At 45.2% G+C, this 26,119-nt stretch overlaps 1 protein-coding gene across 7 annotated transcripts in view; it reads right to left on the bottom strand.

Annotated features, from left to right (window-relative positions):
- Nucleotides 1–26,119, bottom strand: part of Magi (membrane associated guanylate kinase, WW and PDZ domain containing protein magi) — a 48,241-nt gene that overhangs the window by 8,783 nt on the left and 13,339 nt on the right. For 5 of the 7 annotated variants that reach the window (XR_016288653.1, XR_016288655.1, XR_016288656.1 and 2 more), the window contains 14 exons: nt 25,262–25,477; nt 23,932–24,164; nt 21,462–21,755; nt 20,131–20,349; nt 17,938–18,016; nt 17,330–17,626; nt 16,258–16,441; nt 15,197–15,482; nt 14,584–14,766; nt 12,268–12,369; nt 10,527–10,719; nt 8,081–8,209; nt 6,871–7,038; nt 3,718–3,752 (listed from right to left, as the gene is read on the bottom strand). Coding sequence is in view for 2 of the 7 variants with exons in the window: in XM_089570357.1 (XP_089426483.1) it covers nt 3,718–3,752; nt 6,871–7,038; nt 8,081–8,209; nt 10,527–10,719; nt 12,268–12,369; nt 14,584–14,766; nt 15,197–15,482; nt 16,258–16,441; nt 17,330–17,626; nt 17,938–18,016; nt 20,131–20,349; nt 21,462–21,755; nt 23,932–24,164; nt 25,262–25,477 (2,618 nt within the window). In the remaining 5 variants the exon portion in view is untranslated. Of the gene's footprint in view, nt 1–107; nt 206–3,717; nt 3,753–6,870; nt 7,039–8,080; nt 8,210–10,526; nt 10,720–12,267; nt 12,370–14,583; nt 14,767–15,196; nt 15,483–16,257; nt 16,442–17,329; nt 17,627–17,937; nt 18,017–20,130; nt 20,350–21,461; nt 21,756–23,931; nt 24,165–25,261; nt 25,478–26,119 lie in introns of all 7 variants that reach the window. The other 2 variants (XM_089570358.1, XR_016288654.1) reach the window with 2 other exon arrangements.

The raw sequence follows: 26,119 nt of genomic DNA, 5'->3' as shown, positions 1-26,119 counted from the left end.
GCACGAAAAATATAATAGGAAGGCCATTAATCCATTCGAAACGAGGAACAAAAAAAAAAAGGCATGAGGCTAGAGAGGGAAGTGAGAGACAGAGAGCAGGTGCAGACCTCGCCAGAGAAGCGTGGTCCCCACCCGGAGGAGGAAGCGTCTGGTACCAGAAAGGTGCGTTGGTGGCAGCCAAGTTGGGCACAGGAGTGCACGGACTCTGTGGCGGTGGTGGCGACAGCAGCAGCAGTGAAGATGATGGGGCAAAAGAACAAGCCAGGCCAGAGGTTGGAGGAGGAAGAGAGAGAGAGACAAGGAAAAAAAAGAAGGTGGAAGAAATGGGAAGAGAAGAAGCAATGATGAAATGAAAGAAAGTGCCTGCCAAATGCATCTTCTACCCACTTTAAACGGCTATGTGAAGCATGGGCCTCCAAGAAAAAGAAAAGGCACACCAGAAGAACAGAGCTGAATACACTTAAGGGGGGACACTGGTCTTGAAGAGAAAATTTTTATTAATGAAGTCACAGTTACGAAATCTTCAGCGAATATGTATTTTTGTGTGCTGATTCTAAATATGTCATTTAATTTCATGTTAAACAATTCCTTGAGCACTTATGCACTTTTTATGCGAGTATTTTGCAGAGAGTTTTGAAGAAAATTTGCTGCAGGAAACTCGCTGAAATGTATGCCATTGGGTTCTCTTGACACCAAGGAATACAATAAGGGTAAAATTATAATCCTGGCTCTCATAGAACTCGACTAATAGGGTACTGAAGATACCACTTCAGAAACAGGAATACACACTTTCCTTCTCATTTCTGTAGCGACAACTTCAAAACTCTATAACTTAAATTCTATATAGGCAGGAAGACAATTTCACCCTTATTGTATTCCTTGGTGTCAAGAGAACATAATGGCATACATTTCAGCGAGTTTCCCACAGCAAATTTTCTTCAAAACTCTCCGCAAAATACTCGCATAAAAAGTGCATAAGTGCTCAAGGAATTGTTTTACATGAAATTAAATGACATATTTAGAATCAACACACAAAAATACATATTCGCTGAGGATTTCATAACTGTGACTTCATTAATAAAAATTTTTTTTTCAAGACCAGTGTCCCCCCTTAAAGGGGCCCAGAAACACAATCTTAGTTAACTGTTTTGCCTGTTGATTGCATACAGTGAGTTATAATGGTGCTATTAGCGTCGGTAATACCGCGTATATTCTGTTTTTAGATATTTTAATGTCCTCCCAAAAACAACTTCATGGCTCTGATGGTGTCGCCACACAGTGGCGGGTTTTTAGCAGCGGATATGACATCACCTGGCGCGAGCTTGATGATCGGACAAACAATAAATATACTGCAAATAGTGTGGATAAACAGAGACACATTTTGTCACCTGTCTGCGTTTTATATTAGATCAACAAAAACAACTTGTTTGTCTTAGATAAAAGCCCTGCAAAGCAAGTAAAATAAAAATACACCACCAGGGGCGCCCTGGCATGGAAACAACGCTGCCAGTCTCAGCAAGAACGAGTTACAGAGAGCAGGCCACCATGGAGCACAAACTTCCGCGACGAGCTCTGGCTGGCTGTTTTGATTGGTTGCGCCAGGTGCCGTCATTGGGAGAGCGAAATAGGAGTGGGAAGCCCCGCCAAAATGGAGTTGAGGGCAGCGTTTTGTTTCCTTGTATTTTGAAATTTCTTCACTGAATAACTCCCGTTCCTGTGCATCGATTCCTGTAATTCTTTTTAAGTCAGCACCTGTGTGACATAAAGAACCCACCTGAAGTATAGCCGGTATACCCCCAGGCAGTGTTTCGCAGCCCCTTTAAGATGAGCTTATTGCCTGCATGGCTGGCATTTACTTTTTCATTCACATCTGGCGTTTACTGCCATGCTGACTGTGTCATGCTGTTCGTTCCTAGGTGCTCATCTCAAACTAAACCTCAGCCTAACTTTGCTTATTAGCCTGTAACGTGCCTATAATAAGCCACCAATGGTGATATCTGCCCCTGAAGCAGCCTTTCTTTTCATCATCATCATCATCATTTATTTACCCTTAAGGGCCCTTGGCTTAGGGCATTACATAAGGGGGGGGGGGGGGAAAGGTCGTTTCATAATCAGTGGTCAGTAAAATCAACAAGAAATACAAAGTACAGGATACATGGTCAACATTAACATTATCAAAATATTAACATGATAAAGACACAGCAGCTCAAGAACAACTTGAGATAAGAAAAAAAAAACAAAAAAAAAACACATGCACACACTCAAAAACACGACAAAATAACTCAGCCCTTGAAATGTGATGATAATAACTGCCTGAATTTAATGGGTTCTGTTTCATTAACTATGAAATCGGGTAAGTCATTCCACAGTGTAATGGAGCTAGGTAAAAAAGATTTATTAAATGAGTTTGTGGAGCTGTGTATGCGCTGCAGACTTAAAGAGTTAAAAAGTCGTCGTGAGGTGCGAAGCGGCGGGTGAAATACAGAGTTTCTTAGCTGTGGGAAGGTGTAGTACAATTTGTGTAACAAACAGAGCTGTGAAATTTTACGCCGGAGTGCCAGGGGTTGCAGATCAAGGGATGCCTTGATAAGAGTTACACTGTGTTGTCTGCCGTACTGCGATGTGATAAAGCGGGCCGCGCGATTTTGGATGGCTTCAAGCTGATCGATTAGATATTTTTGATGGGGATTCCAGATCGCCGAGGCATATTCGAGTTTGGAACGGATGAATGTTACGTAGGCGAGTTGTCGGACAGAATGGGGTGAAAAAGCAAGGGATCGTCTGATAAACCCAAGCATTTTGGAAGCGTCTGTACAAATTTTTGCAATGTGCTCAGACCAGGTTAGTTTGTTGTTTATGATGATTCCAAGATACCTGTATGATTCTGTTTCGGAGAGTGGTGTGGAACTTAATGAATACTGATAGCTGAGGTTATTTCGCTTTCTCGATACATGCATGAACTTGCATTTCGAAATGTTCAGTTGCATGAGCCATGATGTACACCAGGTTTCTATGAGGTTTAAATCGCGTTGAAGCAGAGTCTGATCATCGGGAGTAGATATGCGGCGGTAGAGGACACAATCGTCTGCGAAGAGACGGATACGAGATGATATGGCATTGGGAAGATCATTTATAAATATGAGAAAAAGGAGTGGTCCTAGCACCGATCCCTGAGGGACACCAGAGAGGACTGTGGTATTTGACGATCTATGGTTGCCTATTACTGTATATTGTGAGCGGTCGCGGAGAAAGCAGTCGATCCATGACAGGATTAAAGGGTCGATGTGGAGGCAGGAGAGTTTTGTCATTAAACGCCGGTGTGGAACGCGATCGAAGGCTTTGGAGAAATCCAGACTCTTTTGTGCCACGCAGCACACAAAGGCAAGAATCCTGGAACTATACAACTCTGGAAACCACCTTGGCGACATTTCAAATCCTGGGCTGGCAAGATTCACCTTTCTAGTGCCACTTTACACTGAAAGTCTAGGAAGTGAGCCCCACATTTGCCACAAGTGTGCGTGACAATGTCTAGCTCACTCAAGAGATTGCTTGTACACGAGACCGCACGCAAGATCACACACGAGGCTGCACATTTGCGTGAATGAAAACAAGCAGCCACTGCGCTTGGTCACTAGCACCTCTCAAAATTACAGCCAAGCACAAACACACTGCAAAAAGTGTGCGATCTTCAGGAAACGCTCAGATTTTTCAACTTACCCTCTGTGACACAGATGCATTGCTTGAAGTGTCATCTAAAAACAAAAAAAGAGAAAGCAAATTATACCATTTACAGACAACCTCAGAAGAATAATAAAAACCCTACTAAATCGAACTTCAAAACGCGCTTTTCCTAAGCACTAGTGCTACACTGTATCGCGTGAAGAGCCGCATTGGACGCACGACTCTGAGCAGGTCTCTCCGCCAATGCACACAGCAACAAAAGTACCGATATGGTGCATGCAACAGTTTATGAGGAAGGATGTGTGAATATTCGAAATTTAAAATATGGACCGAATATGCTTGATATTCGATTCATATTCGTATTCGAGAAATTGTTATTCAAGAATATCTAAATATCGAAAATTCCTGGATATTCGCCAGTGGTCACGCACAGTGCCAATTTTCATTAACTCGACCGAGACGAAACCCCAATATCTGGGCAAATTATTCGACGAATGAGTTTTTCGGCCCCTTGAACCCTCAATTAACGAGGTTTTACTAGCCATCATGTTATTTTTAGTTGCCAGTCATGTGTCATGTTATGGATTTAATTTTGCATGACCACTTTACAAGTTGGATAATGTCATGCTGTCAAATTAAGTACAGTAAAAGCTTGATAATTCAACACTGATGGGACCGCGAAAAATTGTAATTATCCGAATGTCGAAATATCGAATGTTTGCCGCAACAGGACGTACTTTTATTCGGCAAAGAAATCTGTTACCGTTGTCTGCTTTTTCGGGCGAACTTGAGCAACTACGATAGCTCTAACAGCTGCCAGGTGCTCTGCAGCACACGCACTGTCAGGGATTTGTTCACAGAAGTTCTCCAGCATGGACAAGGTTTCTGCGGCTTCTTTCACCGTGCGCTTCGGCATTTGGGGCAACTGCTCACAATCGTCGTCTTCCGACGAATTGCCGTTATCATCGCCGGTCACTTCTTCAGTTATTTTATCCTTGGTCAGTTGACAGGACAAAATGGCGAGGCATGCAGGCACTGCGCGATACCCACTTGAAAGCAGCGCAGTAAACACGCTGGCAAAGCGTGCAATTACCAATAAAGGCGCCGCCTTACGGTTAAACAACCACGATCATAGCAGCAAGAACACGCGGAAACGATGACAAACGCCAGAACGAGACTTGCTGTCGATAGGGGTAAGCGGATGACACCAACACAACTGCTGCAACACAACAAAGCACAAAGAAAGATGCCGGCCGCTTCGACCGCCGCTAACCTCGCACCCTCGCCCTCTCTCACGCTGCTGATGACGATGACCATACGGATGGCCTACCAGCCGTACAGCAGCGCTGCTTATGGCAGCGTTTTTTCTTTTTTCTTTTTGCTCTCGGTGCACCGAATTGGCGGGCTGCGGAGTGAAGTCGAATTAACCGACGCACGACAAAATTTGTTCGAATTAACGCCCCATAGACTCCAATGTATAATTGCAGGGACCTCGCGTGCACATAGAATTATCCAATTTTCCGAATTAACGGGGCTCGAATTAACGAGCTTTCACTGTAGTATACATTTCTGTGCACATCATGTTTTTTGATATGGTGCTGAGTCAGTCTAGTTTCGTTGATTTCAGTCGCAAAGACCGAACAGTATACTGAAAAAAATAAATTAAATAAAATAAAAATAATAATCACATCAGCATTTGCTTGTTTATCTTTGTCTGAAATTATTTTTTCATACTGAACAGATATTCGATTCGATATTCAAAACCATTTTTTTTTCTTCATATTCGAACTGTCCACATCCTCATGAATGAATTTCTCTGCGGCACTGGTCTGCCAGTCTTAGCCTTATGAAATTAAGATTTTCGAACTACCGTCCAATTGCATACAAGCTAGAAATGGCTCACTCTCAACAGGCATTGATGGGGATTGACAGCATCATGCCTTGGGCACCACTCTGTACAAACCTAACACCGTGACGGGTAGAGAGCTTATGGTTGTGGTGCACTATTAGCAACACATGAAACATGAACATGAAAACTAAAATCTCAACACAAAAACACAAACATATAGCGCCTGGAGAGGAAACACAAGTAACGTATGGTCAACACTTCTAACAGGAAGTATTCGCACCTTTGAGGTGGGATTTTGTTAGACATGTTTCAATTGCTTTGTTCGCATTTCATTTGTTGCTGGAAGTACATGCTGACCACTAGTGCCATTCACACACCTGCAGTAAGCTATTTCCATACATGCGGCTCTTGCATTAGCCAAGTTTCATCTTTTGAGGCACGGTGTTATGAGCAGCCCTAAGAGCTCTGCTTTCTCTATGCATCCAATGGTGTGCACTGCATCACTGCACGCAATGCACTCAACAAAGGGGCACCGAGCGCTGTGTACACGGTGCAGTTGCGAAGGCGGAAAATGATCCATATTGATCGGACTTCTCATAACCACTGTTCGCACATCAGTACGCTACTCAGAGTGTCTTCACAGTCACCTGAAAGGAACAGCACCGGCAAATTCTGCCTAGCTCGAATTGACAAAAGCCAACTGGGTTAAAATATGAACAAAGAATTGGCAAAAGCCTGTCCAGAACAATATGCATTACTATCAAGCAGTACAAAACATCTTAGAGGAGTAAAGACACCAGTTATTAGTTGTGTGTCCTTTCTTTGTAATGATGCTCAAGGAATTAATTAGTAGACATAGAACACCAAATGCAATTTTCCTGTGCTGTAAATAATTTATGGTTGAATTTCTTCAGCTGGATGCCGCTATGACACAAAAGTTAATAGGTGACCTAAGGCACACAAAAACAGCAATATTTTAGCCGCTTCATTTATTGTCAATCTGGCTCTTGTGACAAGCTGAAGTAAAAATAGTAATGAACAAAAGATGAAGCGTTGATTATATCACAGTCTTTTTATGCTTCACATGGCCTGAGCTAAATTTTGATGTCGTGGCCACTTTTCAGCTGCTGAAACGACTAAGTTATTCACGGGGCAAAGGTGAATACCACAATTATCCGTGCATACTCATTCTTTACGGATCATTCCATAGCAGAAAACACGCGACCCAGAATTTGATGTCTACACTCCTAAGAGTACAAGCTTCACAGCCATGCGAACACACTACCGCTGTTGTTTACGCGAGCAAGAAAAAAGGAGCAGAACAGAAGCGGGGTGCGCACCTAAAGGCGGCCCGATGGTGAGGACGACCGAGAGCCCAGACACCTTGATGAGGTTGACTATTTCACCGTGGTGCATGTCCAGGATGCTGATGCCATTGACGGCCAGGATGCGGTCACCCACGTGCAGCTGACCGCACCGCTCCGCAGGGCTGTTCTCAATGATGCGGCCTGGAACACAAAGCAAGACAACAGGCACTCACGTAACCACACACATGCACACTGTACACAGGGGAAGCTGGCTGCACAATATTTTCTGAAGAGTAAGTTTACCATACATGGGCTAATGCTCCCTCCAAATTTTCTTTCGGTGACTGGAGCAGATAATGACCAGACTGACAATTAAATTCATCCCATTCATTTACACCATACAAATATGAGCAAGCTTGAAAAAGTCGAACTTAAGCCTCTCCAAAGGACTCACAGCTCATAGCAAAGAGAATGCATGCTATGCAAAAAAAAAATTATAAAAATGCAAGTACAAAAGCACACATCTACGTCATCTCATTCGCTATAACAGCACAAACTGTGATTTCTCATGGCCTTGGATAAAAATGAGGTTCTTAAAATAAGAAAAGACATAACCAAGCCTTTCTGTCTGAGCAAAATAGAAGGAAAAGTGCCACAAGACACTAGTATACATTTTGAACACAGTATATAGTATTTAACAGAAGTGGAACAGTATAATGTAACATATGCTGTCTAAGCTGGATGCTAAGAAAGCCAAAAGTACAAAAATTCTTGCTTTTGAAATGAATGGTGAAAAATATTAATTTTTAGACAGGAAATTCGTGACAAGCATATAAATTATAATAAAGAAAAAGTATTCTGCTCCAATAAGGTTAGAACAGATTATGAGAGAAGCTCCAGCAAGTCTTAGATTCTCACACAAAAATGCCACGGCTATCACCGTATCAACTCCCTTGTCTTCCATGTTTAGCTAAGCTGTGACAGGTGACATCACTAGAGATTCAGCACCAGTGGCAGAAAACATTACTCTTATTGTAGCAGAGGCGAAAATAGCTCCCACACCTGGAACAGAAGAAAGGGTAATAAAACTTGTTCGTCAATATATAAACTTTCAGTCTATTTGTTCACAGATAGAGAATATGGTTGCTGAAAAATTATTCGCATGAAGAACACAGGAAAGTTACTGAGAGAAAACAAAACCGAAAGACTGAAAGAGGAAAAGGTCTGCCAATGTGTCGCTTACCTATTGTGGATCCCGCTTTTCCAACTGATGAGATGATGACAAAGCCAAACCCCTCATTTTCGTGACGCATTACAGTCACGTTATAGGGATAGGTGACCTCGCAGTTATTTAATCGATGAGGAGAATCAACTGGACAAGAGAAAAGAGAGAAAGAAAGATATGCTATTATCAAAACCACTCAGATGAAGAGTGTTCCATTTCAGTCACACAAGTTCAGCAGAATGACAGAAGCCAACAGCCACAGAAACCAAGGGGCACAGGGATTTTTTTAATTTTTTTATTTATTTATTTTGTGCTGTTGATCAATTTAGAATATTACTGAATATGTTATCGGTTAAAGTAATTGATTAGAAAAGCAGAAGAAAAAACAACCACACGCCGCCGGTGGGATCCGAACCCACGACCTCCGAATGACGCGTAATTCGGAGGTCGTGGGTTCGGATCCCACCGGCGGCGTGTGGTTGTTTTTTCTTCTGCTTTTCTAATCAATTACTTTAACCGATAACATATTCAGTAATATTCTAAATTGATCAACAGCACAAAATAAATAAATAAAAAAATTAAAAAAATCCCTGTGCCCCTTGGTTTCTGTGGCTGTTGGCTTCTGTCATATTTATAACGAGCCCCTCATACCCCTTCCCTTGTTTGCTTAAGTTCAGCAGAAGTCACATATCAATGAAAAAAATTAATGCAGAATATTGCATCAATAGTCCAATCAGAAAAACCACAAGTATTTGGACTTTTTTTTTTTCATTTTACTTAGAAGAACTCCAAATGAAGTATTTGAGCCTTTCCCACAGCTCATACACACTGAATACCATACAGCCAACAGAGGTACTGGTCGTAAATATGTATTTCAATATGAGTTACGTTTGTGAATGGGTCAAGCAAAACAGAAACAAAGGCAAGATAACCCGTTTCTTTAAAATATATGGTTGCTATGGTAATCTCCTCTTTTAATAAGCCAATAACTCCAATGTAACAAAGGAAATTTTTAGCAAATTGAATGAATAACATGCACGGCATCGCGAACATCAAAGACAACTGCTTTAAGGTCTGTTCGATGCAAGTGAAAGAAATGCCTAGACAACAAACGAAATGCGCCAAGTTAACGTTTCTACAAGTTCCCCATATCCAGTTCATGCATCTTTAGTAGGATTAGCAGGCAAGTAGTGTTCTTTTTGTTCAAAGCGAATATTTCAAAGACTTTTGGCACACAAGGCTTACATTAAAAAGAAAAGAAAAAAGATTGCACTGAAGCTTTGTCGACCTTTTGCAAAAACAACCATCCAAAATTGAGGAAGTCGACCTACACACGGAACCGAACTATTTGTAGAGCCTGGGTAGGTTCTGCTGAGCCGAGAGTACTATGAGCAGGCATGTACGAACAGCAGTTTTTTGGCTCGAAGTGAATTCGAAGTGAATAGTAATTTTCCTCAATAATTTTGAAGTGAATATTTTGAAGGCCATTACATGAAAAAAGAGAACTTACTGCAGCTTTGTCACACACGCTGAAGCTGTGTCAACTTTCTGCAAAGAATTGCCATCGGAAATTGGGGGAGCCAACCTACGTGCGGTGCAAACATATCTGTGGAGTGTGAGACCTGCCGTATAATCTCATGAAAGGGTTGCACCCATGTATGGGCTGCACCCCGTTTTGGACTAGTACCGCTATACATTTTTAAAAAAATTTGTGTAAGGGCCGCACCTTCAAAATTCAGACCCAAATTTAAAAAAAAAAGTGTGGCCGTTACAGGAGCTACGGTATATGGGTACATGTGGGGCCTCCAAATGGAGCTTTCTTATTGAGTGAGCCCAATTGATGCGGGCAGGACGGAGAGGGGTGGGCCGCTGTCCTGACGTGTTTTCTTAAAGCATCATAGACACTGAATTTTAGTTGCATATCTTTGCACACGGTAGGCTGTGTGCCCAGGCAACCAAGGCGTGGCGGTGAGTAGTTCGAATTATCAGTGGTCGAGCCGATATAGATTCAAATTAAAGGGCTATGTTTTACATAGGCTCCAATGGAGCACGGATGGACCAAGTCATGCATGATTTGAAGAAAATAGCGCCAGAGCATGCAAACCACGAAAAGACAAGGACGAGACACAAAGCGCTATGTACAAAGCGCAGTTCGAATCATCCAGAAACTCAAAGTAATGAAGTCTGAATTAATGACCTTTCACTGTATAAACCAAAATTACCTCCCAATGCCACCTCTGCGCAAAACTTCAACTTAAACAAGCCAGCAGGTTAGCGGAGAGAAGCGTTTTAAGGGGCACTCTGAGCAATACAACCATCTGTACGTGCCTGTTTTCAATGCTGATTGACCACACTCTCCTCAAGATTGAATTAAAATATGTCATCAAGGCAGGAAGCCATACTGATGTAGAGTGCAAGGCATCAGCCTGAATTCGAACCAGCGTGAAGGAAACAACGTGCTCACCTAACGAGCGCGCTTTCCGTCGGAGACCTAGGGCGACACATCCGTTGAGCGCGGCAGCCCCCATGAGTTGGACCACGTGGTGGTGAGACGCGTGCAGCACATTCTGGCCATCCACAAAGACTATCTCATCGCCAGTCATGAGCCGACCGTCCAGATCGGCGGCACCACCAGGCACTATGTGACCGATGGAGACCTGCACACAAACAAACGCAAATGGCCCAAGTCAGGCTTGCTCACTCTTCCAACACCAAAATCAAGACTGGCAAATGGGACGTCACTTTCAGCAAGTGCATCTCCAGCCAATCCGAGAGTAACTTCAATCCAAAAGTGTCCTTCAGAACACTCATCGACACAGAATGCAAAAGCACTCGAAAATCTTTCCCCTCCCACCAGATGAAGAAGTGAGACAGCTGTACAGTAGACTCCCTTTAAGACGGACTTGAAGGGACCAGGAAATCTGTTTGTCCTATCAGAAGTTCACCTTAACAGAAGTGCATCCAAAAAAAAAAATATATATATATGTGAGCATGCTTTGTGTGTCCAAATATGTGTTATATGAAAGCAATGAATAAAATGACCTCACAGTGAGAGAATAATTGCAAATGCAACATATATATGGCACTGTGCATGAAGTGAACTGAACAGTGAGGGCATGAAACAGTTATCCTACCTGAAAAGAGCACTGGTCTAGTTTTCTTGTTTTTACCATCTCTTTTTCACTCTCACTCTTCCGCAGCAACTGCTATTTGTTTTGTTTTGTTTTTCTTTTATTCCTGACGATTTTTGAGGCTCCGAGTGCTTTGAAGGTGCCCTGCAGGGTAGCTGTGCAACTCTCTCTTATCTTGCTCCTTCCGCAGTGTAGCTCTCATCAACTCTACAAGCAAGTGCACCATGTGCCTTTCTGACCGCGGCAGACAGTGCTCATGTGGCGCTGATCTGGCCATCTCTACACTGCGATAACATGTATTGCAACGTTGTGTTGGCTAAAATTCAGCACCCAACCTTTTAAGCCTTAAGTCAATGAGCAGGAGCACTGCGTGCCTACTCGCCTTTTAGTATGCCAGTGGCAATGCGTGGCACGCGGCGCACACACATTGCTAAGATCTGGCATTTCTGCGCCCCACACAAGCAAGAGTGAAGGTGCCCTGCCTTTTCTGCATAGGCAAGAAAGCGCGTGCCCACAAGACAGCTTCTCTGCACAATGGCTTCAAGTTATGCGGAAGCTACATTTGTCACGATGTACTTTCTTGCCTGGCAGCGCTTTATTTATAGATTTTTCCTTTGCTTGACAGAGCCGGGCGGAAGACGCCCCGCAAGCACCATTGTGCAGGGTCGTCGTGGTTCGTGGTCACTGCGAAAGTTCGTCTTGACCAAAAACATGCGAGACAGTTTGTTTTAAGCAGATCTTTTTTGCAATGAGTACTATGGGAAACCAACCAAAGGTCTGACATCGTTCATCTTACCCAAAATTCATCCTAACTAAGTTCGTCTTAATGGGAGCCTACTGTATTATGACTTTCCCCATTTTAACAGGGGAAATGGTTTTCAAGCCATGAAAATGGTCAACAATTCCATCTTTCAAAAGCTGAAGTATCTATTTGGATGACCCGTTTTCTATGCTGTCACGAAGTTTCTTTGCAGAAACCTACCAGGAAGTATACCAAAACAAAGATTGCTATATCAACCGCAGTGGTGCATGCTGTATATCTTGGAAGGGTAGAAAAATCGGTATTTTTTGAACCTTGGTATCTTTGTGGCACCGCGACCAATCAGCGCTGTCTTGGGCTCGGAGGAAAGCTTGTTTCCTCGCCTTCAAATCTGGCACCCCAGCTCGACTCCATGGCTAGAAGCAATGATACAAAAAGCAAAACTTTCAAGGTCTTGCCATGCGACTGCCACGTGTCAGCACTGGTCTCCTCAGCAGTTGCCCCTAGCAACTGGCGGATTCTACGAGGAAGCCTTTGAAACGGCATCTGCTTTTGCACTCGGTTGGCTATGCTTGCTTGATTGTCTCAGATTATAGTGCTTCGGCAGCACCCCAAAATAGAGGAGGTGCTGGTTCTGAGTTTAGATTTCTGTGATCACAGACCAACGCTCCTTGACAATGAAGTACACAGTGGCGCATTGTTATGGAAGCCGGAAGCAAAACTCGCCAATGGCCAGGAATGGCAAGAAGACTTCATTTGTGCTGAAACAAAACGCTATGCAGCTGTGAAATTTCACACAAACGATAAAATCAGTCTGAAGAACCTAGCATAAAAGTTTCAGTAAAGTTCCCTGGGCCACCCCTATCCCACGTCCACAGGATCTCGACAGTGCCCACCCCCTGGCAACACTGGTTAGTTTCCTAATCAATTAGCTGGTGAATGCGTAGCTTTAGAATGCGAAAACTCTACCAGCAGTGACGGCAGCAGAGGCAACCTGCGCTTGTTTTGCCATTTCGATCGCAGTACCATAACACACAGCCTAGCGAAAGGAATAAGCAGTTTTTGGCAGGCCAGACCGAATAGTTACTTTTAGGTTCGAAGTGAATTCGAGGCACCTAGTAATTTTGTTCAAATAGATTTGAATTGGATATTTTGACTACTTCTTGCAGACAAAAAAGGCTGAGCAGCACAATAGGCATTTTCAAAACCATGTATTTTGAAATACATTACATGAGCCATTACATGAAAAAAGAAAAGAGTGCATTGAAGGTTTGACACACTTATTGCAAGCCATGTCTACTTTCTGCAAAAATGGCCAGTGGAAAAAATGGGGGAGTTGACCTACAAGCGGAGCTAATTTATTTGCAGGGTGGGGGACCTATTGTGGGACTTTCAGCTGCAGCTTTTAAGCAGACTCCCTGAACATACCTACCCCAAGTCTACGCACCTCGAGCCTATGCACTCAGTGCCATCCTGCGAGAGGCATCAGAGAGGGGCACCAATCTCCATGCGCCTCATGCTAGCTCCTTCTCATGTTTGCACCGTTGTGCTTGATTCGCAAATTTTATGTGAAGAAGAGCGGCAGCAGCAGCTGCAGCCAGCTCAGACTTGTCCCAAGTTAAGTCAAGGGAGCCACGAGTCACCCAACTGACACACGTCGCCACACCGGTTCCGCTGTTTGTGCACCACAGGTAGTGCGGGTGCAGTCACCTAGCAGCTTTAGATCTGGGCGCTGCGCTCGTGACTGCTCGCGTGCGCTGCCGCACGCACACACAGACCAGCTCTGACATGCGTGTGCGCGAAGGCACGTGGTGTGCACACCCCCAGCAGGTGTCTATGGAATCGAGGCTTGGCTGCACGCATGCCTTGGTGCCATCCCAAAGGAGGTGCGCTGAACCCAAAACACACGAAGCAGGTGTTCCAAAAATACTATTCGCTTGACACGAACACTTCCGACATTTTGAATATCAAACATTTGGGTCGAATCGAATATTGAATACCTTACTATTAGAAACGAATGTTCGAAATAATCGAATATTCGCACAGGCCTAGTTTTTGGTGCAGCCTCAGAGCTTTTCCAAACCACGTGCCTGAGCTTAATAAAGGCATGAACTTCAGCGCTCTTTCAAAGCTACACGTTCCATGTGTCAACTAACTGGGCTATGCTGAGAGAAGCTAGGCAAGGAATGCTATCAGCCAAACTCCATGTGGTTTTGGGCTTATAGCAGCCAAAGCGACTGATATTACAGCTTTTAGGTGCACAGAGGTACACTTTCGGTACTACCAGGGCAAAGCAGGTTGCTTATAGTCAACCCCAAAAAAAAGTCCCTCATACAACTATCACTGCACCACTTCAACAACAAACCCTGAGGTGAACAGAATGTGAAACAAATACAGCTAAAAAGTAGGCTGTGAAATAGGCAAAACTAAAAGCAAAAAAACTGGACGCATAACTCCATGGCCCTTCTCTAATCAGCTAGCAACTTCAAAAGTGCTATGGACTCAAGCTGGCCTGTGACAGTGACCAATGGCTCAGAGCTACATCAGACGTGTTAATTATAGTTTTATCTGCTCCAACTTTGCTCAAAGGTCCCAATGGTTACTTTCAACAATATGGAAGCAGCGTTCACCTGAGATCCTTCCTCAGTGCCCCCGACAATGCGGAAGCCAAAGCCACTTTCTTGCCGATGAAGCGTCACCATCAGGTCCACTGCATCACTAGCATGGGTATCAGCCCCCGGACGCAGCGTTGCTGACGTTACTGGCTGCTCGTGCTCAAAGGAAGTCGAGTGCTTGCGACCTGGTAGCCCATCCTGCAATGTAGAGAGGAAGGGGTGTGAAGACAAGCAGGCAAGGCAGCGCGACTCAGAGGAAAGGTCATGACTACACACTGTACGATGCGGAGAGGCTCACAAACCACAGCCGTGAGAACCAGTGCACATGAGAAAGTGATCCCATAGCAACCCACATGGCTGGCCAGGGCTACACACAAAAGAAACTGGAATCCTTGTCTTCTTCTCCTTCTAGGAAAAGACATACAGCACAATGACTGTCTGACATGGGCCTTGCATGCTTTCTGCCGGCATGGTACTTTCCAAGCAGTTTTCAGAGTGCTAACCATGCCAGGAGAATGAGGAGGAGCACAACTTGTGATTCAAAGGAACAGGGGCATCAAAGAAAGGCAGCACAGAACCCTTTTAAAGCCATGTGGCTATATGTGCACACGTATGCACGCACACGTACCTGAGCGTAGTTTGGAGATTCAAGAGCTGAGGAGCCATAGAGGCCATAGTAGGGGCTGCTGCCACTCAGGTGACTGCTGTTGAGCTGCTGAGTCAGCGAGGAGAGGGGAGACCGCAGCCCCGGGGACTGGTGGGTGGGGAGCCGCGTGTAGCCGTAGTCAGGAGAGCTGTAGTTCCAACTACGACCCGGTGGGAGGCCGTCTGTTGCTGGTAAGCCCGACCAGTCCTTCTGCGTCGGTGTTGAGAGCGCTGGTCTGTCTTCAACAAGTGGGCTGCTCAGCTGCGAGCTGGTGCAGATGCATAAAAAAAGGAGAGAGAGAGAGAGTGGAAGGTGATGTTAGACTACCTCAACACAAAGAGTAGGTATAACCACAAAAAGATTGAAGGGGGGGGGTGGCTTTGCACCATGCAGTGAAAGACCTTGGTCATATTGTACCCAACATCACTGCCATGCTTATACAAAGCTCTTGCAGCCATACCCCTACATGGCTTACTTATTTTATACATGCAGTTCCTACTTTGCAACTCCTTCAGCGACTTCCAATGATTCCAAAAATGGGCAAACTTTCTGGTTCCACTGCTAGCTTTATTTCAGTTCCAGCTAGCTATCACTCACTCCTACAAAACCCACACAAAGAACTCTCCTCTAGGCATTTCATGTGTAAGGGAAGCCACCATTAGGTAAAGAACAATAACAATAAAAAAAAGACAACAGAGACAGAAACAGGCTGCCAAAATGTGTACTGCACACAGGAGCGTCCTGCAAGTGCAAAAAGAGTGAGAAGAAGTGAGAAGACCAGGGCTACCTTATTCTACAAATTGTATGAAAGAGAAGTGTCATATTCCCTGCTAGCTAAAATGTCAATTGCAGCTTTCATAAAAACTATCAAGAAAGAACACAAACTAAACTAAAAAATGCACACAGGCATATCGCCTTCCCCTAAGCGGTACAAGTGGCAGTAATAGCATGCAGTAAATGTTTCAAAGCATGCATTACACTCGGGTAGTAAATGACAATAAAACTCACACTTCCTCTTCTAACAGACAAAAGGCACCACTCACGCAGGGCTGTTCCCCTTGGCACCGTAGAGAGACGTGGTGCCGTAGTCCGCCTGTGGGGAAGAATACCAGCGAGGCGACGGCTGCTGGCCGGGATTCACAAGGCGGCTTGGTTCCCGGAAATTGTGGCCCGCCCACTCAGAGGACTGACGTGACGCTGGTTCAAAGTACCACGCTCCGTACTGGCCTGAAACGAAAGCATGTAGCACAGAATTAGTAGGTCAACTGTACAGTGAGCTCAAAGCTGGAGACAGTTCTTCGCATTTTGCTAAAAACTGAACTTTAGCTTGAGGCCTGCACAGGAAAAAGCCTCTTGGAAAAAGCAGTGCAAAGCAATTTCTTATCGAGGCGAAAGCTCTGATGTGCACCAGCCAGGCGAACACAGTCGGCTTTCAATAATTCCAACTCAAAGGGGAATGATGATTGAGTCATTACAGAGTTCGGATTAAGAGGAGCCTTTCTGGCCCACTTAATGCGGAGCCAACCTAAGCATCAGGTCAATCGTTTGGAAGTTCAAGTTAAGCGAGTTCAAACCAATGGCAGTCCAGCTTAGCAAGAAGGTAATGCGATTTGATGCTCCAAAGTTACAACCCAGCTTTGAGGCATGTCCCAGTGGAGAACTCTGCGGCGTAGATTTCTATCTACTGGGGGTCTCTACACGCCTGCTGCAATCTGAACGAATGCAGTAGTTTGTAATTCGCCTCCACTGAATTATGGTCAGCAGCAAAATTTGACGGGATGCGTGTGCTTCTAGGCAAATTTACTAAAGTGCTGCATAGCGACCCGGTCGGTTAGGATCGGCAGCAGTGGATGGAGCATGCGAGTCCTCTCATATCTGCAATCCTTTTAGGCAAATGGCGTGCTTGACGTTGTCGAAATAAATTATCTTCCGTACAACTGTACTCCATCCCGTATACTTTTGCAGCCGGCTGTATAACCATAATGGCCAGGAATCCAATCCAAGATCTTGTGCGCAACAGCTGAGCACAACAGCTGCTCGGCCACAACGGTTGCCGAGTCCGGAACTATAGATACCGAAAATGTACTATGGCTACGGAGCAAAGACACTCCTCACCTGTCCTTGGAGGCTTGGCTGGACTAGTGGTACTCGAAGGGGTGCCCACCACTGGGGTGTCCTCCATTGAGCCAGCGGGCGTAGGAGCCTGCTGCTGCTGCTCCAGCCTGCTACTGGCGGCAGCACTGGTGGTGGTGGTCCCCTGTGCCTCCACAGATGGGGACGTCCAGTGCCGGGTGTCCACCAGTGGAGTCTTGGGGCGGCTGACGACCACGGCTTCCTTCTCACGCGAACTGTAGAGCTCGGCCGTCGGCGTCTTGCTCCGGTAGGGGCCCTGATACGCCGGCACATAACCATCTGGGAGGAAGAAGATGGAAGTGTGCAAAGATGGGTTTAACCTCGGAGCAACAAGACCTGTAAGAATAATAAATTATGATGACAGTTAAATAGCAAAGTAAAAAAAAAAGTAAAAGAAAACTGCTCTATACAGCAATGAGAGAGCAAGAATTTATACCAGGGTATGAAAAACAAACCATGCATACCAGGAAGCTCTGACCAGGCGAAAGAAAGCACTTTTTACACTGCATTCACAATTTTAAAATTTTAACAGGCAACCTGAATCAGTGCCTGTGTTTGCCTTATACCACACCCACTTGACTTCTGCTTACCTGAGTGGTAACTCTTGAGAGCAAAATGTGAGAAGGTAGAGTTCGATCCCTTTGAGAGGAAGTCTTCTGAGGGACGAACCTGAAAAAGGAGAGCAATAAGAGCGTACATCAACCTAATACCCCTGCCACACAGCAAATTTAATGTCACTCTTATCAAATGACATTTGTTCGACTTGATGTCATTTTTTCTGCGTGCTGCTACACGGCCAAAACTAATGCCATTTGCAAATGATGGCGATTGCGATGTAAAGAGAGTACAGCATACAAAAATTCAGATGTATGATTCAATACATTGCCAAAACTACTGCTTTTGAGAATGAAAACTGATTTTAAAACCTTGATCCTCATTTCAATGACATGTTGATCACTGCTATCCACCACGAGTCCAAGCCAAGCCAAACCTCAGCTAGCAGCGGCAAGCAAATGGCAGACGTCACTTTGTGAAATGAGACAGTTTTAGCAGTGCGTCCACAAAAGCTTTGCATATGCTACGGGCGCACCTTATGCACACTGCCGCCCGCCCTCACAACGACAGTTTTAGTTGGAAGCATGGTGGTTGGGAGTGGCTAGCGTAGCGCCCGAGAAGCATATCATACTGTGGCACCATCTAGTGACAGCAAGTCAAAGCTCCTGAACTGTATGCCGAAGAAACGTTTTTCTGTTTTATTAATGGCAGTAATAGATGCATACAAAGGCTTTATTTTTTTTTAAGTGTAAATCAACTGGACAAAATGAAAATTAAATTCCAGTGCAAAGCTGAACTTCACTCCGGGTTGTTGCTATGAAGACAGTGTATGCCATACATAGTTTGGCTTAACATCAAGAAATTCTTGAATTTGCCCCAAAAACGATCAATATTTCTCACCTATATTATTACGTAAGGATGAGAATGCACAAAATAAAAGCGAATGCAGCCGTTTAGAGCATGCTATCGCGTTGGAAATTGCAGCGGTGACACGGTATTTGGCCCGAAGCGGGTGGGCAGGGCGCCGCCATGTTGTCAACGTTAACCATGCAAGCCACGCAAGGCTGGCAGTGAAAGCGAGTTTTATTTTTTCCAATGCTATTTGTCATTTTTATATATGTAAATGACCGACCACACAATTATGTGGACACAGAAATACTACAATGTTTGTGATGCTTTTTAAGTTATTTTCGGTGTATATTCTCACCAAATCTCTGGTGTCGAGGTAACACATCAGCTCAGAGATCACTGGCGAATGAGTTCTGTAAACTCATTTGATACCTATGTCATTTTCATCGAATGACATAATTTTTTCTCGTGTGGCAGCAAACTAATGTCACTTTCAACAAATGTCATTCGATGAGAATGACATTAAATTTGCTGTGTGGCAGGGTTATAAGCTGCGTCAGGGTATGTGAAAAAGCGTGCAATATAGATAGCATACTGGTTAGTTTAAACAATCACACTTGAACATAGCACATCCAATTTAGCTAGCTGATAGGCCTTTCTGCTCAAAAATGAATGTGCCGCCGCGGTGGCTCAGTGGTTATGGTGCTCGGATGCTGACCCAAAAGACGCGGGTTCGATCCCGGCCGCAGCGGCTAGAATTTCTTTGGAGGAGAAATTCTAGAGGCCCGTGTACTGTGTGATGTCAGTGCACGTTAAAGAACCCCAGGTGGTCGAAATTTCCGGAGCCCTCCACTACGGCGTCTCTCATAGCCTTAGTCGCTTTAGGACGTTAAACCCCATAAACCAACCAACCAAAAATGTATGTGCCTAAATGTAAGGACAGCGTCACAATGAAGAGAGCGAAATAAGTGTCCACCAGGGCAGTTTAGTGTTCATTCAGGCATTTCTTCAAGATTTACATAAGTTACATTAGTGCAGTCAGGCCAGCTTACATTACCCAGGCAAAGTGAAGCTAAGTGACTTGGAGAGCACATGTCAGGTAAAGTTAGTGTATTCCAAGCTAGGCTAGGCTAGGCTAGGATGGTATAGAACGAGCTACTTTTAGTTAGCCAGGTTTGAACAAGCAGGAATATGCTCCATTAGGCTATGTGCAATATGTTAGTGCACCAGCATCTTGACAGCAGACAAATTAGACCTACAGCATACACCACAATCTTATGAAGCACATCCTCCACAAGCCTTGCATGCTCCTTCCTCTACTTAATAATTATAACCTCATTGTCTTGGAGTACCCTGGGAGCAGCCCTGGTTCCACAAACCTTGGCAGCACGAGCCTTGACCTTGGCCGGGGAAGATGGGGCGGGCCTCAGGCCTCCCCGGTGCAGAGTAATGCGAGCGGCCTGCCCCACGGGGCAGTCTTTCAGTGCCTGCACAACTTCTGTGTGGGGTCGGCCACGCACGTCTCGACCCTCAATCTCCACCAGCAGGTCCCCCTCCTGGAGGCCCCTACAGCGCGGCTCATCTAGGATCTTCTTAACCTGTATGCCAAAAACACAGGGGCTCAGATCACACTTTCTGACCTAATACGGCTACACCCTGATCAAGATGAACACTTTCACACCAAATTCTTCCACATCAGATTAGTGCTTTACCGAAAGCGAAGGGCCCTGGGACCACAACTAACAGACTGTGCACAGCTTGGGCTACCAAGCAACACAAGGGTTAGGTTGGCCTGAAGGATACCATGCATCATAAAAAGTTTGTAAACAAGCATTAAATGGTAAACTTCTGCCGTGAAAAAGAAAAAACAGTTAAGTCACCAGAACCTGCCTTGCTTCTGTTTGGCACTGTACAGTGGAGTAAAGTGCAGTAGATTCAAATCCTCCTCCAGACCCATGGGTCAGGGGATGAAATCGCTCGATACACTATCTTAAACATCTTCACTTCGCTGACAACAACAGCTTTTCCTTTTCACTAGTTTTTTTTCATTTTCCCATCAAAAGAACAAGCTTCTTCTTAAACACTTTTCAGGATGCACAGTACGTTTAGTAGTCATGATGCAGAATAATTCGAAAGTGCACAATGCTTGCTAGTCTAGGCCTCTTGCAGTGGCTCAGTAGTTATTGCTTTTGGCTGTCGAACATGAATGAGAGTATGGCACTGTAGTGCAGATGCAGAGGCCAGACTTTAGTGGAAATATGCACCTGTGTGCTGTACATCCCGGGCAAGAACATATTTCGATTTTCCTTTTTTGGGTGTCCCACTACAGTTTCTGTGTTCAGTGCAATGTCACTGCACGTTCAAGAACCCCAGGTGGTTGTTGGAGTCAATTTGGACTCTTGAACTAAAGTGCCTTTTTCTGCCATCCTTGTTTCAATCCCTGCTTCATCAATTCCTTCACAGTACACTTTGGGGGTCCACCTTGAGTGAGACAGTTGTTCGCCTTTCCTTTCCTAATAGCCAATTATAACTAGTATTATTACAATTATAGGTCATACAAAAGCTTCAAGCTGTGAGGCCAGCAGCTCCAGTTCAGATGTTCAGTGAACAACTACACAGTTCTGCAGGACGTGTTCATAGCTGCCAGCAGTGCCAAAGTCACTGGCCAAGTTGAGGACAGTTTGACAAGCCTGCCACCCCAGGGACTCACTTTCTGGCCGTAGGCACTGTCTGCGATGGTGAACCCAAAACCCGAGGTTCCCTTGACAATCTCCACGGTCAGGTTCTGGGGCTTAGCGCCAACCGCACCTCCAGGGGAAGCGGGACCGGTGAAATCGAGGATGTCCGGGGCGCCACCCCCACCGCTGACACTCAGCAGGTCTGCACTGTTGTGCCTCTGCGGTCGCGGACGGTCTGGACCACTGAGGTCCGGCATGGACTTGGCTGGCCGCGTCCGAGACTCCGTACTGTCGAGATCTTCCAGGCTCTTGCTCGAGTAAATGTCCTGGCAGAAGCAGCAGGGACAGGTGGGTGAAGTAGGAACGGCAAAGCCACCCTTGTCCACTATGTTCCATGATGGAATCAACAAAAGCTTTTCACAACCCACAATGATCTCACACAGCTGAACTGGTTCCTTTCATAGCAAACAGGCTCGTGTCTAGTTTTGGGTGGGGTTTTAGGGCAGCCACTGAACAAACTTTGCTGCAACCTCATGATTATCGAAAAGACTGTTAAGACTGCCATTTTTTTCCAAGCTTTGCTCAGTCTTGAATAACGCTTACGTGTATAAGTGTCACATCTCTTTGGCATTTTTACCTTGGCTGACAACACATTTGAACTCCGCTGACTATATAAACTGGACATGATTTATTTCTCTCCGCACAAATCTCCACAAATAGGAAGCAAAAGGTTTTTCTTTTAACAGTTCTGCTGTGTGGCAGAAACACACACACACACACACACACATACAAAAAAAAAAAACAAGATATTTTCAAAGACACAGTCAAGCTGCATGTGTAACCAAGAACAAATAAAATACCCCGAGCCAAGAGATGTTTATGACCAGCACTGAGGCTCCAGAACCAACAACTACACACAGATCTTAAAAGAAGACGCACACGCCTAATAATGAACGGCAGTACATGCTGCACGCTTTCCTTTCCCATCTAAGGATAAGGACACAAATGCACAAAACTAAAAAAAATATCCTCTCGGAGGCCCCCGACTTTCATGAGTTCCTGTACTTGCCCCCAAGTAGCATAACCCCAAGAGATATCAATTATAAGATTCCAACAGAACTCCCAACTCAGTTTTGACTTTGTTTCCATCAACGTGCTAAAAGTGCACTTCCTAACAGGATCAATTAGAGAGCTCCCCACTCAGTTTTGACTCTGTTTCCATGAACGTGCTGAAACTGCATTCACTAACATTGAGCAAGGATCAATTAGCTGATGTGAATGATGCCTTCTAACTTAAAGAATGTAGTAAGCAAGCACTACAAAACCATGCCAAACAATTTAAGATTAATTGTTTCTTGGCAGGAAAATCAAATTTGCTTCTGAGGAAATGAAAGACACTGTAACTGTCTCACTCCTCGGAGGACACCTCAACTACACTGTGAGGGAAAGGATGGAGGAAGGGGTAAAAGAAGGAAGAGGAAAAAGGGCACTGTAGTGAAGGGGTGGAGAATTTAACGCGCACTGATAAATGCCTGCTAACTTCCATGCCAAACTCCTGTAAGGCCCGCACATTGTCAAAAAGACTTTGGGTGTGAATTTTGAAGGTGTGGCCCATATACAAAGTAAATAAAAAAAGTATTACCTGATCTTTTTATTACTTATCCAGTCCAACAAAGGAGGTATGGCCTATAAATGGGTGCGGCTCTTACTCAAGATTATATGGCATTTTAGTGAAAGATAATGCTCCTTGCTTCAACTTCCCCAGCCTGTGCACTCACAAAAAAAAAATAACCGATGTCTGAGCAGATATACTGGGCTCCAAGCAGCAAAAACAAAGGAATTTTGGCTGAAATAATTTTAACTGCTACTATGCAAGGAACTATACAGTCAGCACAGTATGCAAGCCACAAGGGTCAAAAGTAATGACAAACAACAATGCAAATGCGACCAAGACAAAAAGCTCGACAAAAACTGTAGCACAGGAAAGACAAATCAAACTTCATTTCCATTTTCACAGTATTCACAGGCCATCAGGTTGCTCGGGGCTGCCAAACGGGAGCACCTGCGCCTCTACAACTGCAGCCACTACTAGCCTCCAAGTTCCAAGCCAGTTAGTTTCTTAGAGCTCACAAGAGAGCCCCAACTATCATTTCGGAGGAGTTCTGCCTCGAAGAATTCCACTGCTTTTGACACTTCACACACATCACTGCGTCACCGGCATGCAACATGCTCAACAGTCCACATTATCTTAGACTTGTGGAGAAAAAAAAATCGTCCAACTTTTTACCCTCCAGCAAGACAAAGTGAATGATAAGCGGACTATGCCCCAACCCCAATGCTTTAATAGATAACTTCCCCCCTGAGTAGCGTGCGAGTTTTCTGTTATGTCACACTACAACACAAAATACCCCAAGGAGACTCCTCCGCACAGCTCCCTCTCTAAAAGAAAAGCCCAAGCAGCACTGAGGTCATTTTCCTCATTTGCTCAGATCCCACACGCACCTGGTAGTCGTCTGGACGAGGCCTGTGGTGTGCCATGGAGTCGTCGGGAGAGCTGACTGCCATGGTGGTGACGATTTCGGTGTTTGGGTCGTCGGGGTCGAACGGCAGGGCGTAGCCCCGGCACACCTGCAAGTGCACCATCTCGCCCGGTGGTATGGACTGGAACAGGCTCACCACACCCTGGTGGGTGTAGCCCAGGACGCAGATGCCGTTGACATACACGAGCACATCGCCTTGGGGAGGGAAGGCAGCAAGAGGGAGAGAGAAAGAGAGAGAGCACAACTCGATTATTTTTTTGACAGCTGTAGCTCAGAGTACAAAAGTGTCCTAGCATGAGTGAGTTGACAGCTTTGCTGGAAGAACACCTCCTTTGATTCAATACAAGCTCCATTGCTTCGCAATAGGACCCTTTCCGAAATCTCCGATCATTTACCCCTCACACTGCAGCACCTCTAATGGAGTGGTTTATTGTTCATGGGGTTTAACGTCCCAAAGCGACTCAGGCTATGAGAGACGCCGTAGTGAAGGGCTCTGGAAATTTCGACCACCCGGGGTTCTTTAGAGTGAGGAATGTTATGCCATAGCTTGAACTCTTGGCATGTCTGGCACTCTCTCCTCTACAAAGTGCCACCTCGTGAAGAAAAAAAAGAGCAAAAAAACTGGCTGATGATTACGATCCTTGGTAATACATTTTTTGAGCGCAGGTGCAAGAGTATCTGAACCATACGTGACTGCATACGGAACACGCAGTGCTGAACAGAGACAGCGCTGTGTTCCAGCTTGAGCAGCACATAGCAATCCACCAAATGGACGGCAGCGCACGCTATTCTGGCGCCATCTATCAGCCACTGTACCCTCCTCCTTGTGCTCTCTTCGCTATCGCCGCACTTATCCTCCGCTGCACTCCGCGTGCGCTTTCTTTCATCCTTCGCTGTGCTACTCGTTCGCTCAACCGGCTACGCCAAGGCCAACGGCGAGGGACGCCATTCAACCGACGAACAGGTGTTCAAGGGCTGCGCTCTACAGTTTGTTCGCCTATTTCTCACAGTATGTTGCCAGTGACTGGGTGCTCTTCCCTTCTCACTGCAGGTACGGAGCAGGCACGAAAGCTAGCTATTGGTTGGGAAAGCGAAAGAAAGGGCAGTAGGAAAGGATTCCATTTGCTGGAACTGGCTAAACTTGGGAGGCATCGAAATTAAGGAATCATTGGTTAGGTTGACAGCAAACCCTCGATTTAAACTAACAGTTCAGCTGCTCCGTGCCGTTCGCACTTGGCCTGCACAGCTGCAACAATTTGCTGCACCACAGGGACTGGCACAGAGTTCCTTACCGGTACGGAGCTTCCCGTCAGCCCAGGCAGGCCCGTTTGGGACGATGCTCTTGATCTGGAGGAACTCCTCCGAGTCGTTCTCATCCGCGCCGACAATAGTGAAGCCAAAGCCCCGGGCACTCTTGATGAGCGAAGAGTGGATGATGTCCCCCTGCAGCTCGGCTGGGTTCCGAGTGAAGAGGTAGGGCAGGCGGGCACCACCATGTGGGGAATGGTCTGCACATTGACAAGGAGAGCACATGTGTATTGTTAGGGGGAAAAAAAAAAGAAAACGATTATGACACGAGTCATGACGAGCCAAGCATCACAAGTTCTGCATGTATTACACCACATGTGGCGGCCTATTTCCAGGGTACTTGAAATGCCAAGAGAAAAGCGAAAGCTTCAGGGACTAAAAAGAAATGAAAGAACAGCAACTCTCATAAAACGAGTTTCAGAGTGCAGTACTGTCTCCTCTTTTGTCTGTGAGCTTGAGAAAAAACTTTGTACATTACACAGAAGCATCAAGCCTTATACCATGACATACTAAAATGCAGCACATTCTTCAGTTTTTTAAAAACGAAACCTTTTCATCCACCCAACATTCTTTGCAAGCAACACCTCTCTGTCAAGTGTGCTACAGGTGTTACTTGTGATGTCAGTTTTAGTACAGTCATCAAAGAGACATTTTCCCCGGGTAATTCAAGCTGTTAGAAGACCCACAAAAGGTGCAAGTGGGCCATCATGCCACCATCAGCATGCCCATGCACTATGCCAACGCACGGACCACACAGTTGCACACACTGCAGAGTAGCAAGCGAGGCCAGAAGCCAGTAGTGCTTCTGCCGTTCCACCAAAGACATTAGCTGCAGCACACAT

Source organism: Amblyomma mixtum, chromosome 2, assembly GCF_055824585.1.
Source record: "Amblyomma mixtum isolate Tamu chromosome 2, ASM5582458v1, whole genome shotgun sequence".
Taxonomy (NCBI): Eukaryota; Metazoa; Arthropoda; class Arachnida; order Ixodida; family Ixodidae; genus Amblyomma; species Amblyomma mixtum.
The sequence above is the reverse complement of the archived record's forward strand: the minus strand, read 5'-3'. Positions and strand labels throughout refer to the sequence as shown.